Source organism: Drosophila gunungcola, chromosome 3R, assembly GCF_025200985.1.
Source record: "Drosophila gunungcola strain Sukarami chromosome 3R, Dgunungcola_SK_2, whole genome shotgun sequence".
NCBI classification, from domain to species: domain Eukaryota; kingdom Metazoa; phylum Arthropoda; class Insecta; order Diptera; family Drosophilidae; genus Drosophila; species Drosophila gunungcola.
Genome location: NC_069139.1, coordinates 25,794,221 through 25,821,055, shown reverse-complemented (window position 1 = coordinate 25,821,055; position 26,835 = coordinate 25,794,221). Strand labels below are relative to the sequence as shown.

General features: G+C 40.4%; 1 protein-coding gene across 2 annotated transcripts in view; it reads right to left on the bottom strand.

The window, feature by feature from the left end:
• LOC128266762 (homeotic protein Sex combs reduced) overlaps positions 1-23,954 on the bottom strand; it is a 30,132-nt gene extending 6,178 nt beyond the window's left edge. Inside the window, exons 1-2 of one of the 2 annotated variants that reach the window (XM_053003489.1) lie at positions 23,520-23,954; positions 14,137-15,134 (exon numbers count right to left, since the gene is read on the bottom strand). In XM_053003489.1, coding sequence (XP_052859449.1) covers positions 14,137-15,100 — 964 coding nt within the window. In that variant the 5' untranslated portion in view covers positions 15,101-15,134; positions 23,520-23,954. Of the gene's footprint in view, positions 1-14,136; positions 15,135-21,727; positions 22,551-23,519 lie in introns of those variants that run through there. The other variant, XM_053003488.1, reaches the window with a different exon arrangement.
• Between the last annotated feature and the right edge of the window lie 2,881 nt (positions 23,955-26,835).

Genomic DNA, 26,835 nt, shown 5'->3' with positions numbered 1-26,835 from the left:
CCAGCGCACTGTATCTCTGTCTGGGTCTGGGCATTTGTGAAATACTATATAGACATATTGGATTTTGCATGTACAAACATATATGTGCACATATTTTCGAGGCAGAACGCCCCAAGAATGAAGAATCTGCTTGTGTGTGACTTCTTTGTGCCGTTGCCTTAGTACTAATACCCTTTTCTCGGGTAGTGAAATGCTCCCTATTTTGTGTGGGAGTCTGTGGTTTTAAATCTACTGTTTTCAATGTTTCTATTTAAGTATATCAATTAAATGATAACTTAATGTTCATTTAGATCCATAGTAATGTTAAGCTTTTTTATGTTTGCCATTACGTATTTAGATCATTTGATTACACTTTAATTTTCTTCATCTAATAGTAAGGAACGGTATTTGAATCACCACCACTAAAGTGTATTGACACTTCGGCTTGACTGCGAGCTGCCTTCATTGTTGGTCATTTCATTTGCATTTCGCGTAAGATGACGTCAAGTGTACTGGGCTAAGAGAGCTTTGCTGACAGCCGCTTAACATATCAGTTGGAAATTTGAAATTTTTGGTGCATCCCATTTCGGCCTGCATGCAAAAATCTGTTTCAGAATTTATTAAGTGACGATCGGAGCTCGGTGCTCGAAGCTCCAGCGATCTCAGTGTCAGCGGGATCGGTTCTGCAATTCAAATTGCCATTGTCTGGCCGGAATGTTCGGTTCGGTGTTTCGTCTTTATCTCTTTGCATACTCCTCGATCGTCCTGTGATTGACACGAGATTAGCATACATGGTAGTGTCCCGACCGAGGTCGATCGCAGGCAGGTTCAAAGTTAAGCTGAAAACCTTTGGCGTAGGTCAGACACCAGTATCTTTCGAGCCGAAGTTTAATTGTTTTCTGTTTGCCGCGTCGCAAATAGAAATAATAAAGAAGAAAAAACGATAAAAAGATACTTGCGGCTTGTCACAAACACTTGTACCGGTCATTTGTCAACGGTCTGGCGTCTGGTCAGGCGAAAAAAATACAACACAACGACTGAACATCGTCAACGTAATCAGCAACGTGTGCGGCACTCCAAGATCCCAGCACCTGGGATCGGATCCGATGGGATGGGATGGCCTGGCATGGTAGGGAACACGATCATCTGGCGGCCTCAGTTTTGATTTTATCGTGCAAAAACAACTTTGAACTTGCTGCACTTTTTACAGCGAATTGTAAAGCTTACACAGAGAAAAAGAAAATAAAAATACCGTAGTGTTTTCTCAATACCACTCAAGTCTATATATAATAAAGTGTTTGTTATGCTGATTGGCAAAGGGAACTTATGAACATCTCGACAAATATAAAAATATTTATGAATGTTATAGTTCACCAAATTGATACCCATTAGGACTGATCTTTTTTTTTCTGTGCAGATTTGCTGAGTCAGGTTGATGTCCAAACGGAAAGGCCATAAATCAACGCACTTCCGATCATCGCAGCGGCTACTTAAGGGCCTGTGGCTAATGAGTCGTTTAACCAATAACCATTATCAATGTCACAATTCCAGCCGCAGGTCATTACTCATAGGAAGCGAGCGAGTCGGGAATTTTGTCACAAATTGAACTAATTAAACACAACAAGTGATCTTGGCCAAGATCGCCTGAATTGACAAGGAATTCGGAGCAGTTTTGCGGCTCTTTGGAAACTAAAGTTCCCTCAAATAAGTTTCGAACTCAAACAGTTCCAGAAATAAATCAGACAGAGGGCAGAGGTGCCACGCTTGAGGTCTGCTGGAAGAGATAAATCTTGGACCCTGGGACCGATCGGCAAGGAGGGATATATGGTATGGGAATGCAGATGGAGGAGTCAAAAGGGCCGCCACGGGGACATGTGCAGCGCGCGGGTTAATTTCTTTCGGAAAAAGAAAATTAATCAAACATGCGGTCGCCGGGCTATCCGAGCATGTATCTGCCTCTCTATTCGGCAGGCTGTATCTTCGCCGAGCGTTGCATTCCTTAGGTGATAAATGATGCTGCCCGGCGGTTTGACTCACATTGTGTGTGTTATTTTTGGGGGCAGGCGACAAATGATGTGACATTTGTGATAATGAAAGTGTTGCCGTGGCCTCCACCCACTATGTGCCATTCAGCACGCGCCGGACAACAGGTGTTTTGGTGTCCATCGATGTCCACGGACCATTAAAGCGCTATTAAATCGTAGTCACAACTACTGTCTGCCGCTGTCTGGATGTATTTGTCACACACTGGGAAGGGGGGAGGGCATGGGAATTCCCAAAAAAGGAGCAGGAGCTTGATCATTAATCACAATTCAAATAAAGGAAGCGCTGCAGTCACAGGATGGTGGTCAGAAAACTGGCAAGAATATTAAAAACACTCCAAGAAATGGGATGCAGCCAATTTCTCGGGGCCTCTGGGGGGAAACTTTTTGTATTGTTTCTTGTTTTGCTCGGCGGTGCGAATTGTGCGTGGCCTTGCCCTTCTCCCACCCACTTCCAAGCCCACTCCCCTCCCTCAGGTTTTTGGGCATTCGCGTGGCTGCCTTTTGCTGGGTTTCGTGAAAAATGGAAATTATGTCAAGAAGTAAATTGATTATTTCGCTTTAAAGCATTTTTCAATTTATATTCCGTGTTTGTTGTCAACACGAACACATTCAGTTTCGTCAGCCCGACAGCCGCCACAATAGCCAGCATTTTATTTCCAGCTCTTTTTTCGCCGTTTTCTTCACTTACTCGAAGGCACTCGAGTGAAATGACATCATGTGGCAGAAAGCTCTAATTCTCGACTTCTCAGGCAACAGCTGATGCGGTTCGTTGGCAAATTGAACGATCTGAACCTTGAAGGTTCACGGGGTGAAATCGAAGACCAGGGCGCCTTTGTTCAGATGGAGCAGCACATGGTTTTCTGGTTTCCGTTGCCAAAGGTTCTTTCGGCCTAACATTGCAAAGTGAACCATTCAACTTGTTTAAGGAGCGGGCTGAGAACTGACTAAGCTTATTATATGTAATATTTAATTTACAAACTGGCTCTTGCTAAGCACTGGGACCTCTACATTATTTTAACAAGAATTAACAGATATCGATTCTGATTTTTTTTAAAGATTATAAATATATTTATATTTATTTAAATATATAAACTATAAGTTCTAATAAACTTTAATTTATGGGTAATTTTTGTAAGTGTTTAAATTTTAGAATTATCCACCAATTTTTGAAAGATTACAAAAAAGTTTAAAGTAGTATTTCTTTTGGCTTTCCATTTGCAAGTTGTCTAAATCGATGACAAGAGCTTACAAATTTAGTTAGACACTTTACACCAGAAAAGTAGTTGTTGGACTCTTTGATTAAATTTAAATAAATTAAAATTAAATTTATAGCTGTTAACAGTGCTATAAAAAAAACTCTTTTTAAATCCTTTAAAAAAAATGTAATCAAGTATTATGAAAGCAAAAAAAAGTTCAATAATACTAACCCGAAATTTGTTTCAGTTATCAAATACAATATAAAGCCAGCGGTTTCGAGCTCTAAACGTAATAATGACTCTCTCTTAGTTTTAAACTCTTTATTCCTCCCTCCAACGAATTGCACCAATTAAGTCAGTCATCGAAATCAACCTGTTGATTGGACACTTAAGTCTTAAGTGCTTTTCGGGGGATTAAGTCAGGCGAACGCCCCCGGGAGACACGTGACGCCCCCGATCAACCCTCTTAACCTGCTCCAGCCCCCTCTCCCCTTTCCTAGCACTGGCAATAGACAATCAACCCTTGGAGAGCTTTCCACGCGAAGGAGTTTCCATAATTGTTTTCAATTCGAGACAGTTGCCAACCCCGGACACCATCCTTCAATCCTCAGCGGTGGCATAATGAGCTGGGTAACAAATTATGCCGCTTGTAGCTTGTATTGTGTTGAAAATATAATAAATGAATTATCTGCATAATTAATGAGCTTTTAATTTTTAATGGCGCGTCGCAGGCTCCCAGGGTCCAAACAGGCAAATGGACAGAGCATAAGCCTCACCGAGGAACGGTGGAACCGTGCGGTTATCAGGCCGCCAGTATCTTTTAGATACAATTTTAATGTGACTTCTTGCAAATTATTTATGCGCGCATTTTCGCTCAGATAATTATCGTTTATCTCTGATTTAAAGAGTTCTCTCCCGCCAGAAGATGCTGAGCATGTACACACACACTACGGACATGGGTACGGTTATGGGAGTGTGTTCATGTTCGGATCCAAAATGACTACCTCAGTTAATTATGGGGCTCCCGAGTAGGGAGCGAGCGTCGCGCATGCGCACATAAATTAGCCGGGCTGCGCTGGAAACCTGTTTTCACTTCGTTCGTCTTCCTCCCCGTGAAAAGACCGCGTAAACAGAGATACCCCTCCGATACCCGAAATACCCGGCACCAGGGCACCGGTGCACCCATTTTTAATGAGTGTCCTGTCGTCTGCAGTTGAATGAACGCGCTACAAAATGCGGCATTGTCGTTGTCTGGCTTCTGGAGTTCTCGCTCATTTTCCCGCAGCCCCATGATTAACTGCTCGGGGTCTTTGACTGGCGCTGATGACCAAGGAAGGACCTGATCCAAGCCCGAATCCGCGACTCGGTAATCAATCACGGGCACGTTGAAGAATTTTTTCCTCGCCGATTTTGATTTACTCGCGTCGCACTCATTGACTTTCCATTAATAATTTCCTTTGTAAATTGCATCCTGTGGCAATTGTTGTAATTATGATGAATTCTTTATCAAGGCAAAGTACGCCGGGAGCAAGGAAGAGGCTACTGTCAATGGCGTTAGGTTCAATTATTTTCCATATTTTTTCCGCTGAGGCTGGGCAATTCATTTGCGATCCATCAGATGGCAGGCCACAATTTGCATTTGGATATTAGCTATTGCCCCGCGGACTCCCATCCATTTAATTCGCTAGTTGATGGGGTTTTGATTGTGCATTTCAAATCAGTTATCTGATTGGCTTTGGGTTGCATAACAGCAAATCGCGGCAAACAGAATTGAAATTGAGGCATTAAACTTTGCTTGGGTCAATGGGGTTCAGATTAAGTGTTCTACATCGGCCATTAGCCGATCTACTTAAAGTCCATTAATCAAACGGAAAGTTATATTCAAGTTACGGCTAATAGAGCTGTAGATTGTGTGCGGCTTATTTCACTATAACTCTTTTTGCCGTTCATTGAATAAATATATTAATTTCAGGGCACACTCATTTCTACCGGTTCTTAGCTAAAAATAAGTGCTCAACCCACGGCTAAATATTGCCGCATAGTTAGTTAAATGGAAACACAAAACACACAGCCGACTCTGACAAATTAACTTGAAATTTAACTCTGAGAAATATAGTGATGTATTTGCAAGCTTCGTTTTTAGAAAACAAAAGTATTCAACATGGCTGCCCCAGCCTCATGTCAGAGAAGATGTGAACACGAAAAAAAGCATCGAAAAAGTGAAAAAAGACGCAAATTAAAACCCCAAGCAACGACTCAACGACGGAGGCTGAGACCGAAACCGAGGCTGAGTTGATGAAGATGAAGATGGTGAAGTCAGGGCGCGGAACAAGTTTTCAAAACTTGCTACAAAGGTGTCTTTAAAAATCTTTTAATTTCGACTCTTTCCCCCCGCAGCCGCTCACCCCTTTTTTTTGCTCTTTCGAGCAATGTGCAAATTTGCTATCGTCAGTGGGGAACTTAAAATGGAGCTGGAAAAGGAGTTCGGACAGAGCCTGGGCGCTGGGAGCTGGGAGCTGGGAGCTGGGAGTCGCCGCCCGCCTTTTAATGAAGCGCGAAGTGCAGCAAATGTATCTGTATCTGTTACTGCACAAGGAGAAATATTACCCCATTGTGTTTAAAATCTTACCCTATATATTGACGACTAAAATATCAGATTAAGAAAATATATATTACTTAAAAAATGTTTATTTGATTTAAATATTGATAGTATTGACAAATGGTCGAATAAACGAAACAAAAAAATTTTTGAAGTAAAGATATATGCATGTAGATAATGCAATTTGCCCTTGATGTATATTATGCCAAAAAAATATATGAACATAGTTCCGGATCATATAAAAACTAAATTTTTTGTATTAAATTATATAAAAATATGAACAAAATCGGAAATATATTTAAATTTTTATAAGTAATTAGACTTTTTAAATACAGAATGATTTGGTTCGGTTAAACAAAAAGGAAACAGTTTCGCAGACTCATGCACCTATATTGTCCAAGGCTCATTGTTCAAGCTAACCAAACCGTCCCAAAATTAAATTTTTCGTATTAAAAATGAATTAATTTTCTTCAGAAGATATTTTAGCTGGTGTATTACCGCTTATTTTAAACTTAAAACAGTTTCAACTTGACCAAGTGTAATTTTTTTTTGGTGTGTCCCTAGCGTATTGAAAGTGAAGCAAGCTCCAGCCAAAGTGGTTTTGGGCCGCAGGGCAGAACGTTGCCAACAAATTGCAATTGTTGCCATTGCATTCGAGCTGTCACTGCAAGAGGGAGACAGCACTTACACAACCACACACACACACACAGTGAAGACCCCAAAGCTGACCCTTGAACCCCGCCGATTTTAGCACGCCATAAACAGGAAGAAAGGCCCAGTTCACGGCCTGGTACGAAATATGGCCAGGAAAAGCCAAGTGGAAGTGCCAGACGTTTAAATCGAATTGGCTTCAGGTGGCACACCGGGCAGCCCGGTTTTAATCTGCGAAATGTAAGCCAGTTCGTGGCACGTAGCCGCAGACAGCAGATACATATGTATCTGCCAGATACACTCGCACACGCCCGGACCACGCGTGTAACTCAATTTTCAATGGAGGAGGTGGCAGCACACGTACCTCCGCTTGAGTTGGGCAAAATCCAGGATGGGTGGGCAGTCCGGGGAGGAGAACCCGAACCCGGCTCACTTGTGGGTTTGTCTACTCAGCCAAATAGTTTTGCCGCCTGCATTAATAATTCACAATTTCATCTCGGATTGTATGCGATTTGTGATGGTTTTCGTTTAACTTCGGTTTGGTTTGCTGCCCCGCTCCAAGGTCTGCGGTCGGGACCAGGTCCCACTGTACCATATTCATAGCCTGTTGCTGGTTAAGCTTTAAGACAGTGGGCAGCAGGGCTCCACAGTGAGCTAAATGTGGGAGAGGACGGCTAATTTGAGGTATTTAAAGAAAAATGTTAAAAAGTGATTCAGTTATACACAGTCACTTTTATCTGATCAACCTTGTTATTGCATGAAAGTACTAAAGTGGGAAACTAATTGCAAACCCATTTAATTAAATAAATTATTCAGGACTTTTTTTACTTGATTAAAAGGTATTTTAAATGTAACTAAATGATGGTCATTTGTCCGATTGAATTTTTTAACAGCCAAAGACTATAAATAGCGAAACTCTTAGCTATTACCGCAACTGACAATATTTTAAAAGACTTTATACATTTTCAGAGATCATTTTAGATAACTTAAAGGGGCTCCAGCTGTTTTCCGGGGTTTCCCAGATTTAAGCACTTAATATCCCCTCGACACCCACTGTGCTCCGTTCGCTTATCGCCATTGCGTCATTTCATTTAAGTTAATGCGCAAAGAGATTAATATTCTATGCGTATCTCGGCGAAACCGGCCAAAGGAGAAAGGAAAAAGGAAAAGGGGAAAACGGTAACTGGGTGAGAAGTGGATGCTGGAGAGCTGGGGATCTGGGGATCCGTGAATCCGCGGCCATCTGCAGATGTGCGCCAATTTGCGACTGAATTTGGTAAATTCGCACTGCAGCGCTGCCGTGACACTCGGTTGAATTTATGGCTCGCACTTTTTCACCATTCAAATCGCAATTACTTTGCTTGATTCGCAATTTAATTTTCTCCCTCCCCAGCCAGCAATCGAGTATCTGGCAGATATAATCGTACATATATGCACTACCCGTTTCGTGGGTTCTCTAAACAATGGAGAAAGAGTAAACACTTCTTGGCTGCTGTGCGAGTCCATTAGAATGTCGTATCAAAGTGAAATGATTCTCTGCGAGCTGGGGCCATTTCCTTGCGGTTTTGGTATCTGTATCCGTATCTGTATGTGTTCCCGAAGCTGCATCCATAGATGTACATTCTGTACATTCCCGCTGGCCGCCTGCATCTATCAGCGCCGGCACATCATCAGTCATTAGTGGCGCCATTGTGGGCTCTTTAAATACTGCTGTCTTTGTGGCCGGCGAGTGGCCTCTATTGTTACTGTCTCCCTCGACTCGAGTTCTACTCTCTCCCTTTCCCCATTTTTATGCGCTTTTATTAACTTTGGCCAAAATGTGGCCGACTGCCACTTGAGGGCATCAATGGGCAACTAAGTTTCATAAACAACAAGCTCTTCGGGCCATCATTCATCTTTTTGTGTGTGTCGAGTTGAAGACGCTTTAAAAGCGTTTTCCTCACCGACTGATTTGGGCTATACGATGAGTGATATTTTTAAGGCAGACAATGCCTTTGGGTACGTATATTTAGAACTGCACAAGAGTTGGCCTACAAACAAATTAATCTAGACGCTAATGAGCAGCGAAATTCACTTACACTAAACTGCACCCATTTTAAAAATGTTTAATAATATTAACAAGACAAAAATGTATTATAAAAACATTTGAGGCTTATCCTATAAATCTAAGAGTGCGACTTTTAGTACGTACAATTAATTTTAGATAAAATTTTAACAAAGCGAAGGCTTAAAAGTTTGATTTAAAAGATTTAATAAATTTAATTGGAAGCTTAAAGCTGCTTTAATAATCACCTAAGTAAAGCAACTTACGCTTATTCTAAGGCAAAACTAAAGCTTTTCGGTATCATTGGAATCAAACTTTATATTTCTTGTATGTAGCACTGTGTTATTAGGCGTTTGTTCCCTTTTCAGTGCCCGTATCTGCCCAACTTAAAGCCGAATGAATTTCAATTCAAGCAGAGTGACGAGTTCGCTTAGCATCCCTCGGAACTGAATGAGACACCGAGTTCATTAAGAACAATCGCCAGTAAAATACACTCTGCGTTCAGTGTGCCAAAAAGTTACGCTTGGTGCGAAACAATTCGACAGGCACTTCTGTTTTCAGGCTCCCATTAGCGGCCCAGAATACCCAGAGTCCCCTAATAATAGGCCTCGGCTTGGGCAAGAGCCATCATCGTCATCTGGGAACCGGTGCGGCAGTGGTATAAATTTATGTTCTACTGCACTTTCAGCACCTTGCACTGATGCTGATGCCGGGCATTTTGCATTCACCTCGCGCGGTGGGCATTATAAAAATCATTTTCATTTTCGGGGACCTTAAAACGCGCAGAGCACCAAAATAAAAATAATAACAATCATTATGATTAAACGTAGCCATTTGAAAAGTCGTGTTCCAAGTTAATGAAAATGTAATTGGGCAGCGAATGCCGGGCGCGTTTTCCTTCCTGGCTCTGGTTCTGCAGGTTCTCCATCTCTGGTTGCCGTCTGAGTTTCTTTTTAATGGGCGGGGGCAGGCGCAAAAACAGCATGGCGGCAGGAGCTGTAACTGCAACAGCAGATCCACCAGCAGACAGCGACACCCCAGACCAGAGCCCAGACCGTTTCCGAGATCAGGAACACAACCCCAGTTCCATACACAGGAAAAAATTAACTAACTGAGTGGATTCAAAGTCAAAACTTTAGTCTTAAACGTGATCTTGCTTGGTACAAGTTTTTGCTTTCAATTCTCAAATGTATACAAATAATTTTCGCAAATTTTAAATTAAATTTTATAATTGCAATTAAAAGTGGCATAAAGGTGAGCCTGATTTCTGAATATGAGACTCACATTTTATGTTCAAATACAAGACATTTCTTAAAAAAATGGTATCCACTTTTCTAAACTCATTTAATGAATTTTAAGCAGCATATATTCCATTAAATTATTTAGTTGTCTATACTTTTTTAATAATATGAAAATATTAGTTTTATGTTTTATGTCCATTTTTTTTTTATCTTATGTGAATGTATAATGTTTTTTAATAATAACTGTAATAACTGAATGCCCAATTTTTTGTCTAAGTTAGGTTTCAGTTTAAAGCTCCAAGATTTATCATGTTTTTGTCTGGAACCTATATTAAACAATTTAAACTATAATGAATCAAAACATGAATATGTTTATGTTTTTAAAATTAATTGTTTTAATCTTAGATAAATATAGAAAGGGACGCCCATTTATTCCAAGTTATTTTTCAGCAGGTTGCCATTTTATTTTTCAATTTTAAATTGCTATTTTTCCCTCAGTGCAGTTCCAGTCTCAGAGGCTGCTGCATTCTGCTGCCTTGCAGCGACCGTCGCGTATCTTGTATCTGGCATTCAACTCGTTTGCAAACTATTAATTTTGTGTAACATCCTGGCATCTGCGGCATCGAGTGGCCAAAGCCTTCGGGTTGAACGGCACGATCGGCAAGGGAAACAGAACTGCAGATATTTGCAATTTAGATTTAGAAAATAGACTTTTAGCTGGCAGTGCTTTCCAGCACGTTAGATTTAGTTTCCTGGTGTTTTCCTTTTCAGCCTAGCTTCTGTTTCAACTCTTCTGCCAAGTTACCATTATTGACACGATATTCGGTAATTATACGAATTGTATGCAATTTATGGAAATTTTTAAGGCAAAATTGCATGCAAAGTTGAGCATATTTTTATGTGCAATTAGGCACTAACTAAAGGCTGTTGTGAGGCCACTCCAATGAAAAAAGCGCAGAGGTTGTATAAATAAATAACCCACTAATTAGGGAGCGGCCCGCTTGAGTAAAAAAATGTGCATAAAGAAATGTCAACAAATTGTCAATTTGTATAGAAATAACAGGGAGAGGCGATCCAATAGGCATTTGACATTTCGACAGTGCCGTCTGCCAGTCATCAGCAGGTAGCACGAGTATCTTTCTATCTGTATCTGTATCTGCATCTGCACCAGGTATCCGCTGGCTGCATCTTTTGATGATCTGCTTGGAGCCCTGCCAGCTTCGGTCTTGTCAATTAAACAACGAATTTCGAATGGCAAACGACTTCACAAGACTGCATGCGATATTAACTAAACATGCAGCTATGCTTATGTGTGTTTATTGGCAGATACTTGATGCCAGGAGCTCTTTAAAAAACTCTTTTTGTGAAAAGTTGTTCGCAGAATTTTAGACAGCCTCGTTCTCTTCGCGCCGAAGATGGCGTTTGGCTGGCGTTTTTTCTTTGCATTATAAAATGGTTGCCACAGTAACAACTTGACGTGATTATATGCCATCAGCCCGGTTCCCTGCCACTCCACCTACCCTCTCCTCGTCACTCCATCCGACCCCCTGCTTCCCGCCTCATGAGCAACATGCACTCCAAATTTGCATAATTGTTAACATGATGTTGCTGTTGCCTTTGCTGTTGCTGTTATTTTTACTGGACTTTAATCAGCGCCCGTTTCCGATGCTACCCTCAAGATTGCCCTTTATTATTGGCGTTTGCGCTGCTTGGCACCTGCAACAACGTTTTTTAATAGTAATTCTTAGTTCGGTTGCATATTTAAAAAATCCTGGACATGCCAACACACCCATCTGAATATTCTAATAAAGACATTTGCTGTCGAAAATGAAGTTGTGTTCTGGGACGATAAAGTGGCCGGCTTAATTGCTGGTCAGGCTGTTGACTCTTGGGCTCCTAAAAAAAAGGGGGCGTGGCTTTCTGCAACTACAACAAAAGTTATTGCAAGCTACAATATATCTTAACGTCAGCTTATCTACAAAACGCTTTTATTTTATAACTATAGCATTATCTCACCCTAGAAACTAATTTATCATAATCATAATACAAGAAATAGTTCTTTCCAACCACATAAATGGCTTTTCTTATATAGATATAGATATAGAATTAAATTCGAAACTATAGTTAGATATAACTGTTTTGTTCCAACGTTATACAACTCCAAGAGCAACTATTGTTGTAGCTGTATCCAGAAAATATATAATTATATCTAAAGATATAGCTATAGATGGCTGCCTTTCACATTGCCCTCAACCGAATATGATTAAGAAAGTAATTAAATCTCGGCGATGCATGAAAACTCAAGGAAAATGGCAACGCCAGACGGAGATGCCAAGATCCACGAGATACATAATTTCCTGCGTTTAGATCTGTGAGTGCGTCTTTTGTGTGTGCTTTGCGAGTGTCTGTACAAATGTATCTGTAGCTCTGAGCCCATTTCATTCATGTCTCTTCCAGGCGAAGTTCATGTTCTTCATTACCGCGCCTCGCTGCAATCAATTTCTTCCGCGCTTCCACTTGCTGCAATTTGCATAACAGATACTCGCCGTTCTTGTTGTTATTGTTGTTATTGCCCGGCTGCCATGAGTAACAGATACATAAATAATAACAATGTGCCCCATTGATTGGAACCGAGCAGGGAACGAGTTTCCCGCACACACGCTCGCGAATCGAAATGGAAAATCAAGCAAAGTTGTTAGTCAATACGTATCTGTATCTGCTGACTTGTTGGCAGTCCGACTATCTATAAATATGCAGTTCAGGCGGCAGCACTTCAGCGTCCCCTTAATTGGCTGACATGTTGTGATTTGGGGTTGTCAAGTGGCAGTTGAAATGCAAAATGCAAGCCAGCAATTAAACTTTTCATCGAGGAATTCACCAATATTTATTTTCAGCATTGAATAATTTTACTTGCCATTCGGTTATACTTCAATGAGCTAATGAGCGGGGAATTTGATTTATGAGCCACCAAGATAAAACCGGCCAAAAATGATTTCCCAAAACCCGAATATAATGATTTATACGTGGACAAAAATATTTAATTATTTTTTAGCCAAAATAACAAACGAGCTGCAGGTAAGATTGCAGCCAGGTAGATCCAAGCAAATGTCAAACTATTTGCAACCCAATTAATCTCCCAAAACCGCCGACTAGTATGAAGAATCTTTCCAATAATTTGATTATACTTGGGATACCCAAAACGGCATCGTGAGTTGCCCCTTCGACGGGTCAGAAAAGGTGGAAAAATTGGGGAATCCGAAGGAATCGGGGGGCGGCAGAAAGAAAAATCTGTGTGCGCGCCAGAGACATGATGAAAAATCACTGAACAATTTTTCGTTCACAATTTTCCAGCCCAACAAATTTCGGGTGGAAATTTGTTCGGTTCAATTTAAATATAAACCGAGCGAGGTGCTGAGATTTATATCAAGCCACAGTGGCCGTAGCTTGTGCATCTGTATCTGCCTGCCGAGATGTGTCTGTATCTGCGGCGGTATTATGAGTTATTGTGGGAGTCAGTCGGCCTTAGCTGCGGGATCGGATCGTTTCACGTTTGTTTACAATTTTCACGAGCTACGATTTTCGCGGTCGAGTTTTTCACGCAGCGTTTCCCCTTTTTCTTGGCCACGAAACTGGAGAAAAATCGGAGAGCGTAAGTGCGAGGGAAATGTTGTTATTGTTTATGTATTTTGACAAGATTCCCCGCGCGCACAGTTTGCCAGACAATTTGGTGCTAAGCACTCGGTAACACTTTCTGCCCAATGAATATTGCTGGCTAGTTGCAACACCCATTTCGAGTGAGTGAGCCAAGTGTCTCGCAGAAGTGGTAATGAGGGCTGGATGAGGTATCGATTGAGGTGAGTTCCTCGTGAATATTCCGCCGAGGATGATGATTTATAGAGCTCAATTCCAGCTAATTCTATCATAAGTGGCTGTGAGTCAGTTAAGTGATACAGCACATTATTTAAATAAATGAGCTGAATAACATAGTTACTTCTTAGACAAAAAGCTTGGTACTTGATTTTAAGATTTTAAATATCGGTTTATTTGCAACGTAAAGCTTTATTTGATTTTGATTTGAATGAATAAATAAATAAATAATATAAATAAATAAAATAAATAAATAAATAATTAAATAAATAATTACATTGAATGCTCGAACATACTCAAAATCGTATCAGTGCCTATTGAAAAACTCTTAAAATTAACATCATATTGAGATAGTTCATTTGTGCTGCAGCCCAACTCATATAAGTTTTCTTTGAGAGATTACAAATTAAAACCTTATAAAGACATTAAAAAACCCGGGCCTAGTAAACAAAAAATTAAAAATACCTATTTCCCAACTATTAATATATGAAATTAATCTGAAACTAGTACTCACTCGTTCCGAGATGCACTCGCTTCATCCACGGATATATCTGCGGCGGGTTCTTCTTTCCGTTGCCGCTGTTCTGGCTGCTTCCCGCCTCGTTGCCGCTGTCACTTTCGGAGTCCGAGTCGCCGCCACCCGGACTGTGCATCGGGACATTGACGTTCCCCGGACCGCCGGATACTCCGGATCCGCTGTGATTGTTGTTCAAGCTGGCAGCGGCGGCGGCGGCCGCCAGACTTCCGCCCAAAACGCCTTTGTTCAGCGATCGGGCCACGCTCTCCACCACCGAACTGGGCGACAGCTTCGGCGATATATCCCTAGTGGACAGATCCTGCGGACTGGCCAGCGACTGGCTGTTGTTGTTGTTATTGCTGTTGGCGCTGTTGTTGTTGTTGTTGCTGCCGGGAACACCCCCTCCCCCGCTGCCGCCCGGCGTCACAGGATCGTTGGCGTACTTGCAACTGATGTTGGCCTGCTGCTGCTGCTGTTGCTGTTGCGGGTGTTGCTGCTGGTTGGCGAGTTGCTGCTGCTGCTGGGCCACAACTGCTGCCGCCGCATGGGCATGTTGCTGCTGCTGTTGCTGTTGCTGTTGCTGCTGCTGCAGGAGCAATCGCTGCGGCTGCAGCTGTGTGTAGTCCACCATATCGGGGTTTCCCTGTCCGCCGTAGGCCGCCTGGTTGGCGTAGTGGGCCTGCGGTGTGTTCGGGTACAGGTTGGGCGTGTAGGCTGCTGCGGCCGGGAAGTAGTCGTTCGCTCCCGGAGTTGCCGCCCCCGCACTGCCCTGACCCCCGTTGGCCCCGCCACTGGGCACCACGCCACCGCCACCGCTACCGCCCGCCCCGCCTCCACTGCCGCCCGCACTCGAGTTGCCCGCGCCCGGGTGATTCTGCTGCGGATTCATCTGCTGCGGATAACAGGAGGCCAGCGAGTTGACGAACTGGTACGAGGACATCGCGAAGCAGTCGGGATCCATTCTGAGGCCAGGCGTCCAAGTGGTGGATTGGAGTCTGCAAATTGGATGGATGTGGATTAGAAACGTGATCGTTCTGTAGGGATTTAGTATTTTAGAAAGCTTTTGAAACTACAAATGCACATATAGGTATTTTTGAAGAAAAGTTTTATTAACTAAAAGTTCTGTGATTAAATAAGATTTAAGATTATCTAAGGCAATATGATTGCTTGATGTTCTTTAACTACGAATTTAATTATTATTGTTTTCACCTCCATTATTCTACATTGAATTGACTAAAGTCTTTAAGTAAAATAGAGGTTTAAGGTTACCACAAAATAAATACGTTTTTATTAGTTTACACTTTCTGCTTTGAGATCTCATTCAGCGATTGGCAACATTGTATCGAAGAAGCTCCGGGGGACTAAACATTTGCATTTAACTAAAGATAACTTGAATACAAGTCAATTTGTTGACTCCCACTTATTTGCAAAAGGGCGGCGAAAAAACGCTGAACAAACCCCGGAGATAAATATTATTCCAAGTTTTAAGATGAAATGAAGAGAGCTAATGATTAAGAGCAAATATATTCTGATGTCTTCAGTTTAATAGCTTGCAAGCTTTTAATTAAAATCAACGCATATATATCGACATTGTATGTGTTTTCTCTAGGAAAAACAGGCATTTAAATACCATTTAAAACGGAGTGTTAGGAAATACGTGGTCGGTGTTTTAAGCAAATGAAACCCAAGACACTGTATCCGACTCACGCCTCTTGATTGGTTCCTCCCTCGAAGTGTTTCTTGAGCCGCTGATAATTTCACTTGCCTTTACTTGGTTATTATTATTATTACTTTTAGAACGGTAAAGAGTCGGGTTTTTTTCTGTGGTACCATCCGCTGGTGAAGAGAGCTGGGGCTGCCTAAGCATGCAATTTAGCGAGCCTGGCCATCGAAGTGGATACTTTATGTATATATTGAAGATTTTGGCCGAGGAATGCCGAGGGACCGCCCACTCTTCTGGACACACTTGGCGGAAACTTCTTGCGGCTGCACTTGCTGGCAAGACCCCCTCCCCCTCCTCCTCCTCCTCCCATTGCAACCATCGCAGATACTGCAGTCTTGGTCTTGGGCATGTTTGTTCAATGGCGGAAAACTCGTATTCTCCGCTGCGCAGATAGCAAACAAAAGCAATGACCCTCCGCTTCGAAAGGAGCTGAAGGAAAGGAGCTCTCGAATCGCCCCAGAGCCGAAAAAGTGCAAAAAGGCAATAAGGCAAAAGAGGCCAAGCGAGGCCGCTGCACATGAACATGGCCAAAAAAAGTACAACGTCGAGATGGCAATATTACTTTGCTCCGTCGAAGAATGTATACCCTTGCAGCTACTCAAAAATGGGCTATTGTCAATTGCATTTAATAAAAAAGTATGAAAAAAACACTCTTTAATGTAAAATGTTAAATAATTGAATAGAGACCTTTAAAATCGGGCTAAAGCAGGAACAGGGGAACAAAGTTAATATAGTTGTTGTCCCAATATAGTTAGAATTTTTTTTATTTATATTTTTATTTTGTTTAATTCCTTAAATATTGGGTAGCTTTGGATAGCAAAGTGGATAAAATGTATTTTGTTAAGCACTATAAACTTTGAAACAAAGAAACCAAAATGTTGTTAAATAAATATGATAACACCCATTCTATCCTCTTGAAGGGCATTAAAATAAGCAACAACAGCGGAGCACCGAGAACATTGGCCAAAAACAATGCAACCAAATGCACACTCCGCACTTCCCCGCCCTTATTTGTGGCTTGAAACCAATAATTTTGATTCAGTGGGCAATTTAACCCTTTAGCATGTTGGCCAAATGAAAGGAGCTCTCAACTTGGACTTAAATTAAAACGCCGTACGCCATTCGAAACTGGCCAAGAACCCAAGGAGCGAATGCTCAACTTTGGACAGAGATTTATTTGATGAGCAGGGTTCTCGGTGAAAATGCAACAAAAATAAAAATTAAGGAAATATTGTAAACTTGCCTTAAGGTCTCTGCCCCTCCCTCTACCCTCTATCCTCCACTCTCACCGATCTCCACCGATTATAGGCTTTAATGCCGGGGTAACGGTGCTTTGGAGAAAACCATTTCGAACTGGCAATACGAGAATTATAGTTGTAGACAAGCGCCCGTGTTTAAGCCAAGCCGAACAAGGCCGAAATCAGCGAAATTATAGGATCAGCGTCTCTGGATGACTTTGAACCTTTGACTGGCAGATATTTGAACAACCTAGGGTCGAATCGATTTGGTGGAATTCGAATGGAAGCGATGAAAATTGATTGGGTGAAAAACTACAATTTTGAGGCAGTCAAAGTTGGCTAGTCAACCTAATGAAAATTGATTTGAACGTTTAGTGCAAACATTTGTTTTCACACAACAGACTTTTTGATTTATTCAATCTACTTGCTGAAAAATAAAAAATCTAATACAAGTCGTAAGTCATATCCACTTAATAATATGCAAAGAATTTATTTTATTTTAACGTTGAAGCTATTAAAAAAACTTAGTTAAGGGTATATTACTCAAACTTAAATTTTGTAAAACAATTTAATGTTTTCTTCTTATCATTATTATCATTATTCGTTGCGTTATGCGTTATTATCAGACTAGAGGCGTCTGTCGATTTCCTGATCACTTAAGGGCAAATTAAAAATTCCCAAAAAATGTGAGAGGGGAAGAGAAACAGAAGCCATAAATTAAACGAATTTTGAAAATTGTTTTCCAAACAGTTTGAGACGGCGCTGAGGCGACAAGCGGTTCAATTGGTGTTAATTAAATCCATGAATAATAAAAACGCCGGCGAATTTTGCGGGCTCCGAAAGAGACGGGGAAACCAAGGGGAGACAGAGAGGGAAAGATCAGACGATGTCTTAGATTGGCGATCGTCGGTCGAGCTCATAAGAAAGCCATAAATTACGGCAATTCTTTCGGGCTCAGCGACATTTTGGACTTGGGCAACCGAGTTTTTCCTTTGTTCCTCCTCTGTTATATAAACAGTTTTAATATGCCCTCAAATAGGAGTGAAATTTCTCCTTTGCCCCGATACTTAAACCGCAGAACGAATTTCCTTTTCCCGGCCTCGGCGTTTTCCATTTCACATTGCCACAGGTAGGATCAGATCCTAAAAGATCCAAACTAGAGGGGAGGGAAAGAGTCAGGGTGATAGTAAATAAACAGCAATTGAGTTGCACATGCGTTTGCCGATGCCATAAATCAATTTGGGGAAATATTCCAGGGCGACAGCTGAAAAGGGTTTTCTTCCCCGAACTTCATTCAAGATATTGACGTTATGTTTTAGGGGGTTGGGGGGTTAGACTTTTCTACGCATTCATTTCATGAACAAGGGGCTGAGCATCTGCCCAATTAAGATGATTAACTTTTGCATAATCGATAATTACCATTTTTGGGAGGTGATGGGATTTGCATGTTAGGAAAGTCTGAAAAATGTTGGTGCGAAGAGCTTATTATTATTATTATAATTATTATTATTATTATTATTGTTATTATTATTATTATTATTATTATTATTATTATTATTATTATTATTATTATTATTATTATTATTATTATTATTATTATTATTATTATTATTATTATTATTATTATTATTATTATTATTATTATTATTATTATTATTATTATTATTATTATTATTATTATTATTATTATTATTATTATTATTATTATTATTATTATTATATTATTATTATTATTCCCAACAATATAAGTTTACAGGAACATTAAATGTTTTGAACATATCTTAAGGGTTTGGGTAAGAAGACAATTTTGTACATCTAATGTAAGGTTCTATTAAAATTTCTATAAAAGTACATTTACTTACACTACTTTTGGTTATGTTAAGTTTCTTTAAGCCTTTGCAACTTTTACCTTTACTACATAACTATAAACAACTTTTACTAATTCAAAGCCCGACTGAAGCCAAACCTATCATAACTGGTTTGAACCCTAAGACTCTTCTTAACCGCCCATTGAAGAAACTGTCATCCATTTCTGAGCACTCCATCATCGTCATCATCTACGCCATCGGCCCAGAGGCCACCATCTTAATTATGAGGCGAACAAAGCACCCAAAGCAGTTATTTCTCCTACGAGTGTCGCCCGGTCTGGCTGTTTGTCGTCACCATCACGGATTTTGTACCCAAACGAGCTCTGGCCATAAATCATAATTTTTAATATTTGTTGTCAACAGGGGCGTAGCTTGTGTGCATGTAAACACGCCGCTCTAGAACCTCATTTTGCGGTACGCACGAGTACAAGTCTCAAAAAAAAGGTAAAAATAAACAGAACAAAAAATGATGAATAAAGGTATTTGCGCACGCGCAGTCACACTCATTGGCAAAGCTTGTCGTCCCGCTCACACGCCGATCTGCTGGCCTGTGGGGAAGCGAGAAGGAAAGAGACTGTGTGCGGACCCATTAAAAAGTCATAAAAATTTGTAAGCACCTCATAAAAATAGTCATAAATATTATTCCTCTTCATCTTTTTGTGCATCTCCTCTGCTGCGGCAACCCTCGTCACAGTTGCTGTTTGCTGTTTGCGGTTTGGTTGTTTGTTTGTCATGGCTCTCATAATTTTTATGAGTTCTCCAATTGTTTTCCCCGACTCAAAACCAATCATCGATTTCGATCCTCACTGCAAGCGGCCATTTGTGGCTCAGTCTGTCATCTCATCTCCGCTCTGATAATTTACGATCTGTTGCGCAATGGTCGAGTCGGAATTATCATCGCGTTAGTCCTGTTTTTGGTCAAGGACATCTCAATTGTGTAATATATCATGGTTTGACTACTGTTCAGAGATAATCCTTGTTAAGTGGTGTGGTATAGATGGTGTAGAGACTATTATTGGGAGCTATTCTTCTGATTCTGTGTTAATTTAAGTATCTTTTTCACACAGAAATATTAAAGTACAAGCATATCTTGGCTTGAGTAAAAACATATTTAATAATTCTTGGAACTCTTATAAATATTAATAGAAAAATTAAAGAATGACTGCACATATGACGTTCTAAGCATTTGTTCTCTTTATCTTTGTTGTAGACATGTCGTTTTCTGACAAAAATGTCTGCCGTTTTTGCAGCCAATAGATCAACGACTTTAGCACAAATTTTCAGCTCGCGTGCTTGCGATTTTGATTTATAAATATGAACAAGTAGAGTTGAAATATTTGAGGAGGGTGTGGAAGGGCGGGGAGCTAGGGTTGGGACGTGATGAATGTCTCCGCCAGGCGCAGGCCAAATAAATTACAGCGCTGCAGAAGAGACACTCGAAGAACTTTGGACTGGCCTGTTCCCTCCAATTAGCTATTTGGAAATGGGATTCGGAGTGGGAATGTTACTGGGTCTGCAACTGTCTCAGTGTTGTGCCCACATTATGCAATCGAGGCTCAGCACTTTGATCTTGGCCCACCCTCGGCGAGCTGGTCGAATGCGAATGAAAGTGACCTACATCAAGTGGAATTTCTTCCACTTACAGCACATATGTGAGGCCCTGCCGGGACGAGGAATGCTGCCCAGGAGCAGCGTCTTTACTCGGTCATTGGCGAAGTCCCCTTGAGTTCCAGACCAGTGCGTCCGTCTTCTTTTTATTTTACATAATTTCAGGTTCGCCCCATGGCGTCTTGGCCAGCATGGGCTCGCTTCCCTGGACAGGGGCCAAGCCTATATGCTTATAATACTTCTTCATCCCTATTCGGGTTCGGTATATAGCGCTATGTGCCTGGATTAGCCTTCTATATGCGTCGCTTGTTAGGCATTTTTCATTCGCTGTGACATTTCGCCTTTGTGCCTCTTAATTATTTCAAAAGCGGCTGCATTTCGTTTTAATGAAGTGAAAATTCCTTGCTTTTATACCGCACACGCAACCCAATGAAAAATTACTAAAACACACACCGAAAACCAGAAACAAAGGCCAAATATAAAGAACATATATATACACAATAGATTCGGGGTTCGGTTTCGGGCAATACAAACATATTATATTGATTTATAAAGATGAAATTACTTGGCTTGGAATGTTTTAAGAATGCCTTTTATTATTCAGCGTAAGCAAATGAGTCAGTCAAAGAAAAAAAACCCAGAGCATTTTGATATTTGATTTGACATTTGATTCTTCAAGCAATAGACCTAATTAAAATGGATTGATTATAATAAATGATTACTATTAGTCCACTTTTTACAAAAAAATAGCAAAAAAATTTAACATTTTTTTAATTGTTATATAAATTTTCACTAAATACAAATATAATAAGGTACAGGGATTTATTAAAACATTTTATTTATAAATATAATAATATTTATTTTATTTTCAATGTAATTTTAAAATATAGACATTAGAAGTTTTTAACCAACAGTGAAAGGTTTTATGTTAAATCTGATTGAACTAACACTCGATGTTTTAAATTAATCATTTGACTTAAAATCTGCTTCATTTTTATTTTGAACACATTAAAAAATTCGCACAGAAAAGAAAAAAACAAAAAACTAAAAATATAAAATTATAAAAAATATCCTTTAATTTTTTGAAACTAGTTTTCACCTGTCCCAAAGTGGTGTATAGAATTTTCCTGCCTTAAAACTCATTTACTCACAATTTCAGTTAGCCGACGGCGTTCACCTTTGGTAAATCGAGTTTGTTTTCAGATGTTTACTGCACTGAACCACGAATTTCACTTGGGCTGAAGACGGAAACTGCAGTGTAGTAACACAAAAGTATAATTGTCACAACCAGCCGGATATCTGGAGAGTTAATCCGCTAGCATCCTGCTGGCAAATTGGCTAGACCTTTGCGTTCTACCTGCAGGTGAGTGTTTTGGATGGGCCTAAGGGGTAATTGGCCGCAAAGGGCTAAGTGACGGTTTTGGACGGGTTTTAGTATCACAAGAACACAAGCACTCGCGCAATTTGTCACAGATCGCGATAAGTATCTGCGGGATGGTCAAGTATCTAAGTATCTCCGCGAATTTCACGCCGAATTTATTACTGTCCATCAACGCCAGCATCGATGCAAGCACTTTGCAGCCCATCCATCTCATTCGCTAAAATCGAACAGTATCTGAATATCTTTGTATCTTTGCGCGGCACAGCTGTTGGATTGTGTAGTTGGATTGTTGAGTTTCAGAGTGTTTGTTTTTTGTTATTCCGGTGTATCCGCGGATACGTGCTCGAAGCGCCAATGTCTCACTTTGACTGCTCGGGCATAATTCAAATATCTGAGCATCAATAAAAAACACACAGATACGCGTACGCGCTGGCTCACTCACACTGGCCCATTCGCCCCGTCCAATTGTATCTGCGAGTACGAGCAAGTAGGGCTATGTGACTATGTATCGCCGACCAAGTGCAGCGTTCATTATTCGAAAAGTGTGCGAGCGGGATGGCAGAGCGGCGCACTGGCCGCCATCTCGCTCGCTCTCGGGCAGCGCAGGCCACTACCTTTGCGGACGCGAAGAACGATTCGAATCAACCGCCAAACCAGAAATTCGTTGCCACAAATTGTATCTCACGGATACGAGGCCCCTGTGTGTATAAGTTCGAAAGAGAGCCAGTTCGAAAAACACCGCTCTCCGCATTTCGAGCAAGTTCTTATTGCTCTCACACATACTGTCCGTGTCCGTGTGAGATCGTTGGTCGAAAATACGTTTTCGAACTTCGACTTGTCCGAAATTCTTATTGTTCTCACAGACACTGTCCGTGTGAGATCGATTCCGAAGGGGGTACAAATCATAAACATTCGAACTTCGAACTTTTGCCATCTCCGAATGATTTAGTATTATACTAAGAACATTTATATATTTATTTTAAGGGACTTTGGAATAAAAAGACTATCAAAACAAACTTTGGATGCTTGAAATATTGTGGAGTTAAAAATGGCAAATATATTGTTTCCAAAAAATTACCCTAAACTTACTTATATTAAGTATGTTATTGAAACATTGTAAAAATGTTTTAAAGTGATCAAATCAATACGCAATTCCCTAAACTTTTTAAAACTGTTGTATTTGTAATATAAACCTCTCGACCTTTTATGAATATTTTATGCAATCCACTGACTCGACAACCAGATAAATACATTTTTGTTTTAAGCTTTTATAGCCTGTTATTCCATTTAACGTAAAATTTATTTTGTAAGCTATAAAACTCCGAACGATTTTTGATAACAAGCTATTTTAAATTTACTATAACCACGTGATGTAAGGTTAAAAACAAGAATGAAACTACTTCTTATACCCATAAAAATAGCTTTTTAGTTTCCCTTACAAGCTCAAATATTATGCTTTAAAGGAACACCCTAAATATAAATCTAAATTTAAATATTTTTCTACTTTTCTCTTCTTATTTTCAGAATTTACTGTTTATTCTTTACACCCAAAATTTTCTTACCTTTAAGTAGAGGTTGTGGGCAAAATCCAATCGCAGGATGCGAATAATTTGTGGTAATTCAATAAGTTTATCTGTCAACACTTCACCTTCACTGATAGCTTTGTATTTCTGTGATAATTGTATTTGCCTTTAGCACTGCACTTCAAACTTCCAAGTTATTTGAGAGGGTAATCACTTTTAAATATTATTTTCCGGTTGAGCAGAAATTCCTCTCCTATGTAGAGGAGTCAGTGGGTAGAGTAATCGCTATGGGGGGACCATGGCACCTTGCCGTCGCCAAAGAGCTTTCCATGGAATCGCAAGACTGGCTTTCGAGCGGAAACTTCGCGGATTGCGGCGCGTACGAGTACGAGTATCTGAGTATCTTTAGCAGGAAACCGAGCGCGCAGCTTGGCGACTGAAGTGCGCCACGTTCGAATCACGTTTGAGCCACAAAAACCAACAAAACGACCCTTTAGCCGACTTCGCTTGTGTGCGTTTCGAACACTGTAAATCATTCGTGGACCCGGCCAACGGGTGCGAGCGAGAGGTGGTTGAGTGCGAAATTTCGAAAAGCAGGCTGTCCCGCCCGCACCCACGGCTGGCTCCGCCCCCTGCCGTGATTTATGCGACGAGGGTGCCACGGCAACCGGCCTATGGCGCTCAAGCTTTTTATTCGCCCCGGCCGGGAAATTGGGAAATGAGGAAAATGGGAAAAATGGGGGGCTGCCGCAGGAGAGGCGAGAAAAAACAGGTAGTTGGCAGCCACTCCAGGACGCATCTGCCCCCGGTTCACGCTCCAGATTAGGCCGAAATCATCCTAGATTAGGCGTCTCGGCCCTCACGTCCCCACTTTATTTGTATTCAATCGTGGCGCTGTTCCGCTAAATCACCGTCACATTATTATTTCGCATTATTATTTTATAAACGTTCCGCTCGGCTCCGCTCCGCTCCGCGTTCATTTCCATTTTTATTGGCCGCCTTCGAAAATGCAAAGTCTCCTGCTAAAGTTATCTCTCCTTTAAAACGAGCTCGTTGGCAGTTGTCTCTGAATTTAAATTTATGGGTCTGTTTTCGGGGCTCGGGTTCATTTGGACTCCAGCCAAGTTCAAGTTCTCATGATTCATTCGGTTTCGGGGCTTAACGATTTTGATTTGTTTGGCTAAATGCCTTAATTAAAAGTCGATTTCATATTTGCTACCAACATTCCAGATTCACATTCAGAGCTGAACAAATGTTGTTTGATTTCAACGGCATTTGAATTTGAATTCGATTGAATTTATTTTTCGGTGTTTTAAAGGTTGATTAGCTATTTTTATCAACACATTGAGTTGCTGTTGAAGACACACCCAATGAGATGATTTTTTTGGTTGTTATTTTTAAATTGTTAGTAGGTTTGGGAAGCACATAATAAGTCAAATGTTTTTAAATTAACCCCCTTTGTTTGTTAATTTGGTTGCTAATAATAACTTTTTAACCATTTGTTTGGGACGGAATTTGTCGATTTTTATGTTTATTTGCAGATCAGAAAGTTAAAATAATAATAAGACAATTTGTTTGAGAGGTCTTGCAGGCCTAAAACAATTAATCCATATTAATAAACTCTTTTTAAACAATCGTTGGTTTTCTAATACTCAGGACTCGTGTAGTTTTTCCACATGTTTTTCTATGTTTTTTCCAAACACACATGTAGCACTTACTGCTCTCGCTATAGCCCGCATGTCATTCACAAAGCAAATAAAAATATTAAAAAAGAAGAGATGGAAAATAAATGAAAAACTAAAAAAAGAAATCATAAGAGAGACGCCTGCGTGTACTTCTGTAATTGGAGTTGATGTTGGCGATGCCAGCGGGCAGTCAGAGCCAGACTCTCGTATCCCAATCCATAGTGTACCACGCCATCCTCCCGATCCCATTCCATTTCAGATCCATGGAGGGTCCCCTCAGCAGCATCCAACATGTTGCAGGCGATTTTTCATCATCGCTTTCATGTTGTTCCTCCGACGTTGTAGTTGTTGCCCCTCACACACACTCGCTCAATTTATAATATGAAACAATCAGCCGTGTTTGTAGTTTGTTTTTAGTTTAAGAAACAGCGCTTAACGCGAAATAGGAATTTTCAAATTACATTGAGGCATAGAACAGAAAACACGGACAAAAAAGGACGCTCATTTGCTAGCTTGATATTTTTTTATATAAAACGGAGTAAATATGTTAAAGTTTATATTCAAAATGTTAAAGTTGATATTTTATATTGGACAATTATAACAAAATTGTGTCTTATGAAATTTAGAACATGTTTTATTTACAAAGTTAATGTTTTATGTCTTCTTTTTTATTAATATTCGAAAGCGTTAAAATTAAAGATTTTTGTATGCAAAAAAGTAAGTTGTTACAGAACTGAAAAATAGTAAGATGACACGATAAACTAACGCTATGATTTTGTCTCTGTGCATCAACGGAACTACAACTGCAACAGTTTCCAATTAAACGATCTAAGAAAAATGGACACCCCTCCCATGACCAAACTCACGACAATTCGTTAATACCTTGCCATTTGAGTTCTTCACGCATCCGTAATGGAAATGGGGGTTTTCGAAAAGGTTGGAGGATGGGTAGTCCATGTCTACGAGTGGTTGATAAATATCCTCCATTTAGAGGCAAACACAAGTCGGTGTTAGTCGGGATATAAGCGATATCTGGAGCAGAGCAAGCTCCGACAGAATCAACTGCAGTTGGCGATGCATTGAGAGATGCATTTACATTAAAGGCCAATTTAAATTAATTTCCACTCTCTGCTTTTTGGCAGCTACCAGTTTTCAGTCCTCGGTCCTCAGAGCCCCAGTGTCAGTGTCAGTCCATTCACATTTGATTATGACAAACGTTGCTCAGCTGTCAGACATGAGCTACTTAGTTGAACAAGATGGCTGGCAAAGTTGCTGAAGGGAGAGAAGGAGGAGTTCGGGATCTTGAGACTGGGTGAGTGGTTCCGCAGAGATGGGGCTGGAGGTCATTAGGAGGAGACAACAGCTGAGCTTAAGCGACGAGCTCAGGGTAGAATAATCTATGGAAATCGGTAAGGGCAGCAAGGAAGAATATCTTGAAAATAATAAAAACAAAAAATTATATTCCCTTGCAGATATTGCAAAAATTAAACATCTAAATTTCTACGATGATTTCACTTCAATTACTCTATTGTTCCTATGCCTGCAATAAGATTTCGATTTCCGATTTTAATTAAATTAAAAGCGTAATTCTGAGTTATTAAACCATTTCTATGTCGAAAAATATTTGTAAAAAAATAGATAATTATAGAAGTCACCATTTTTTGTTCAAT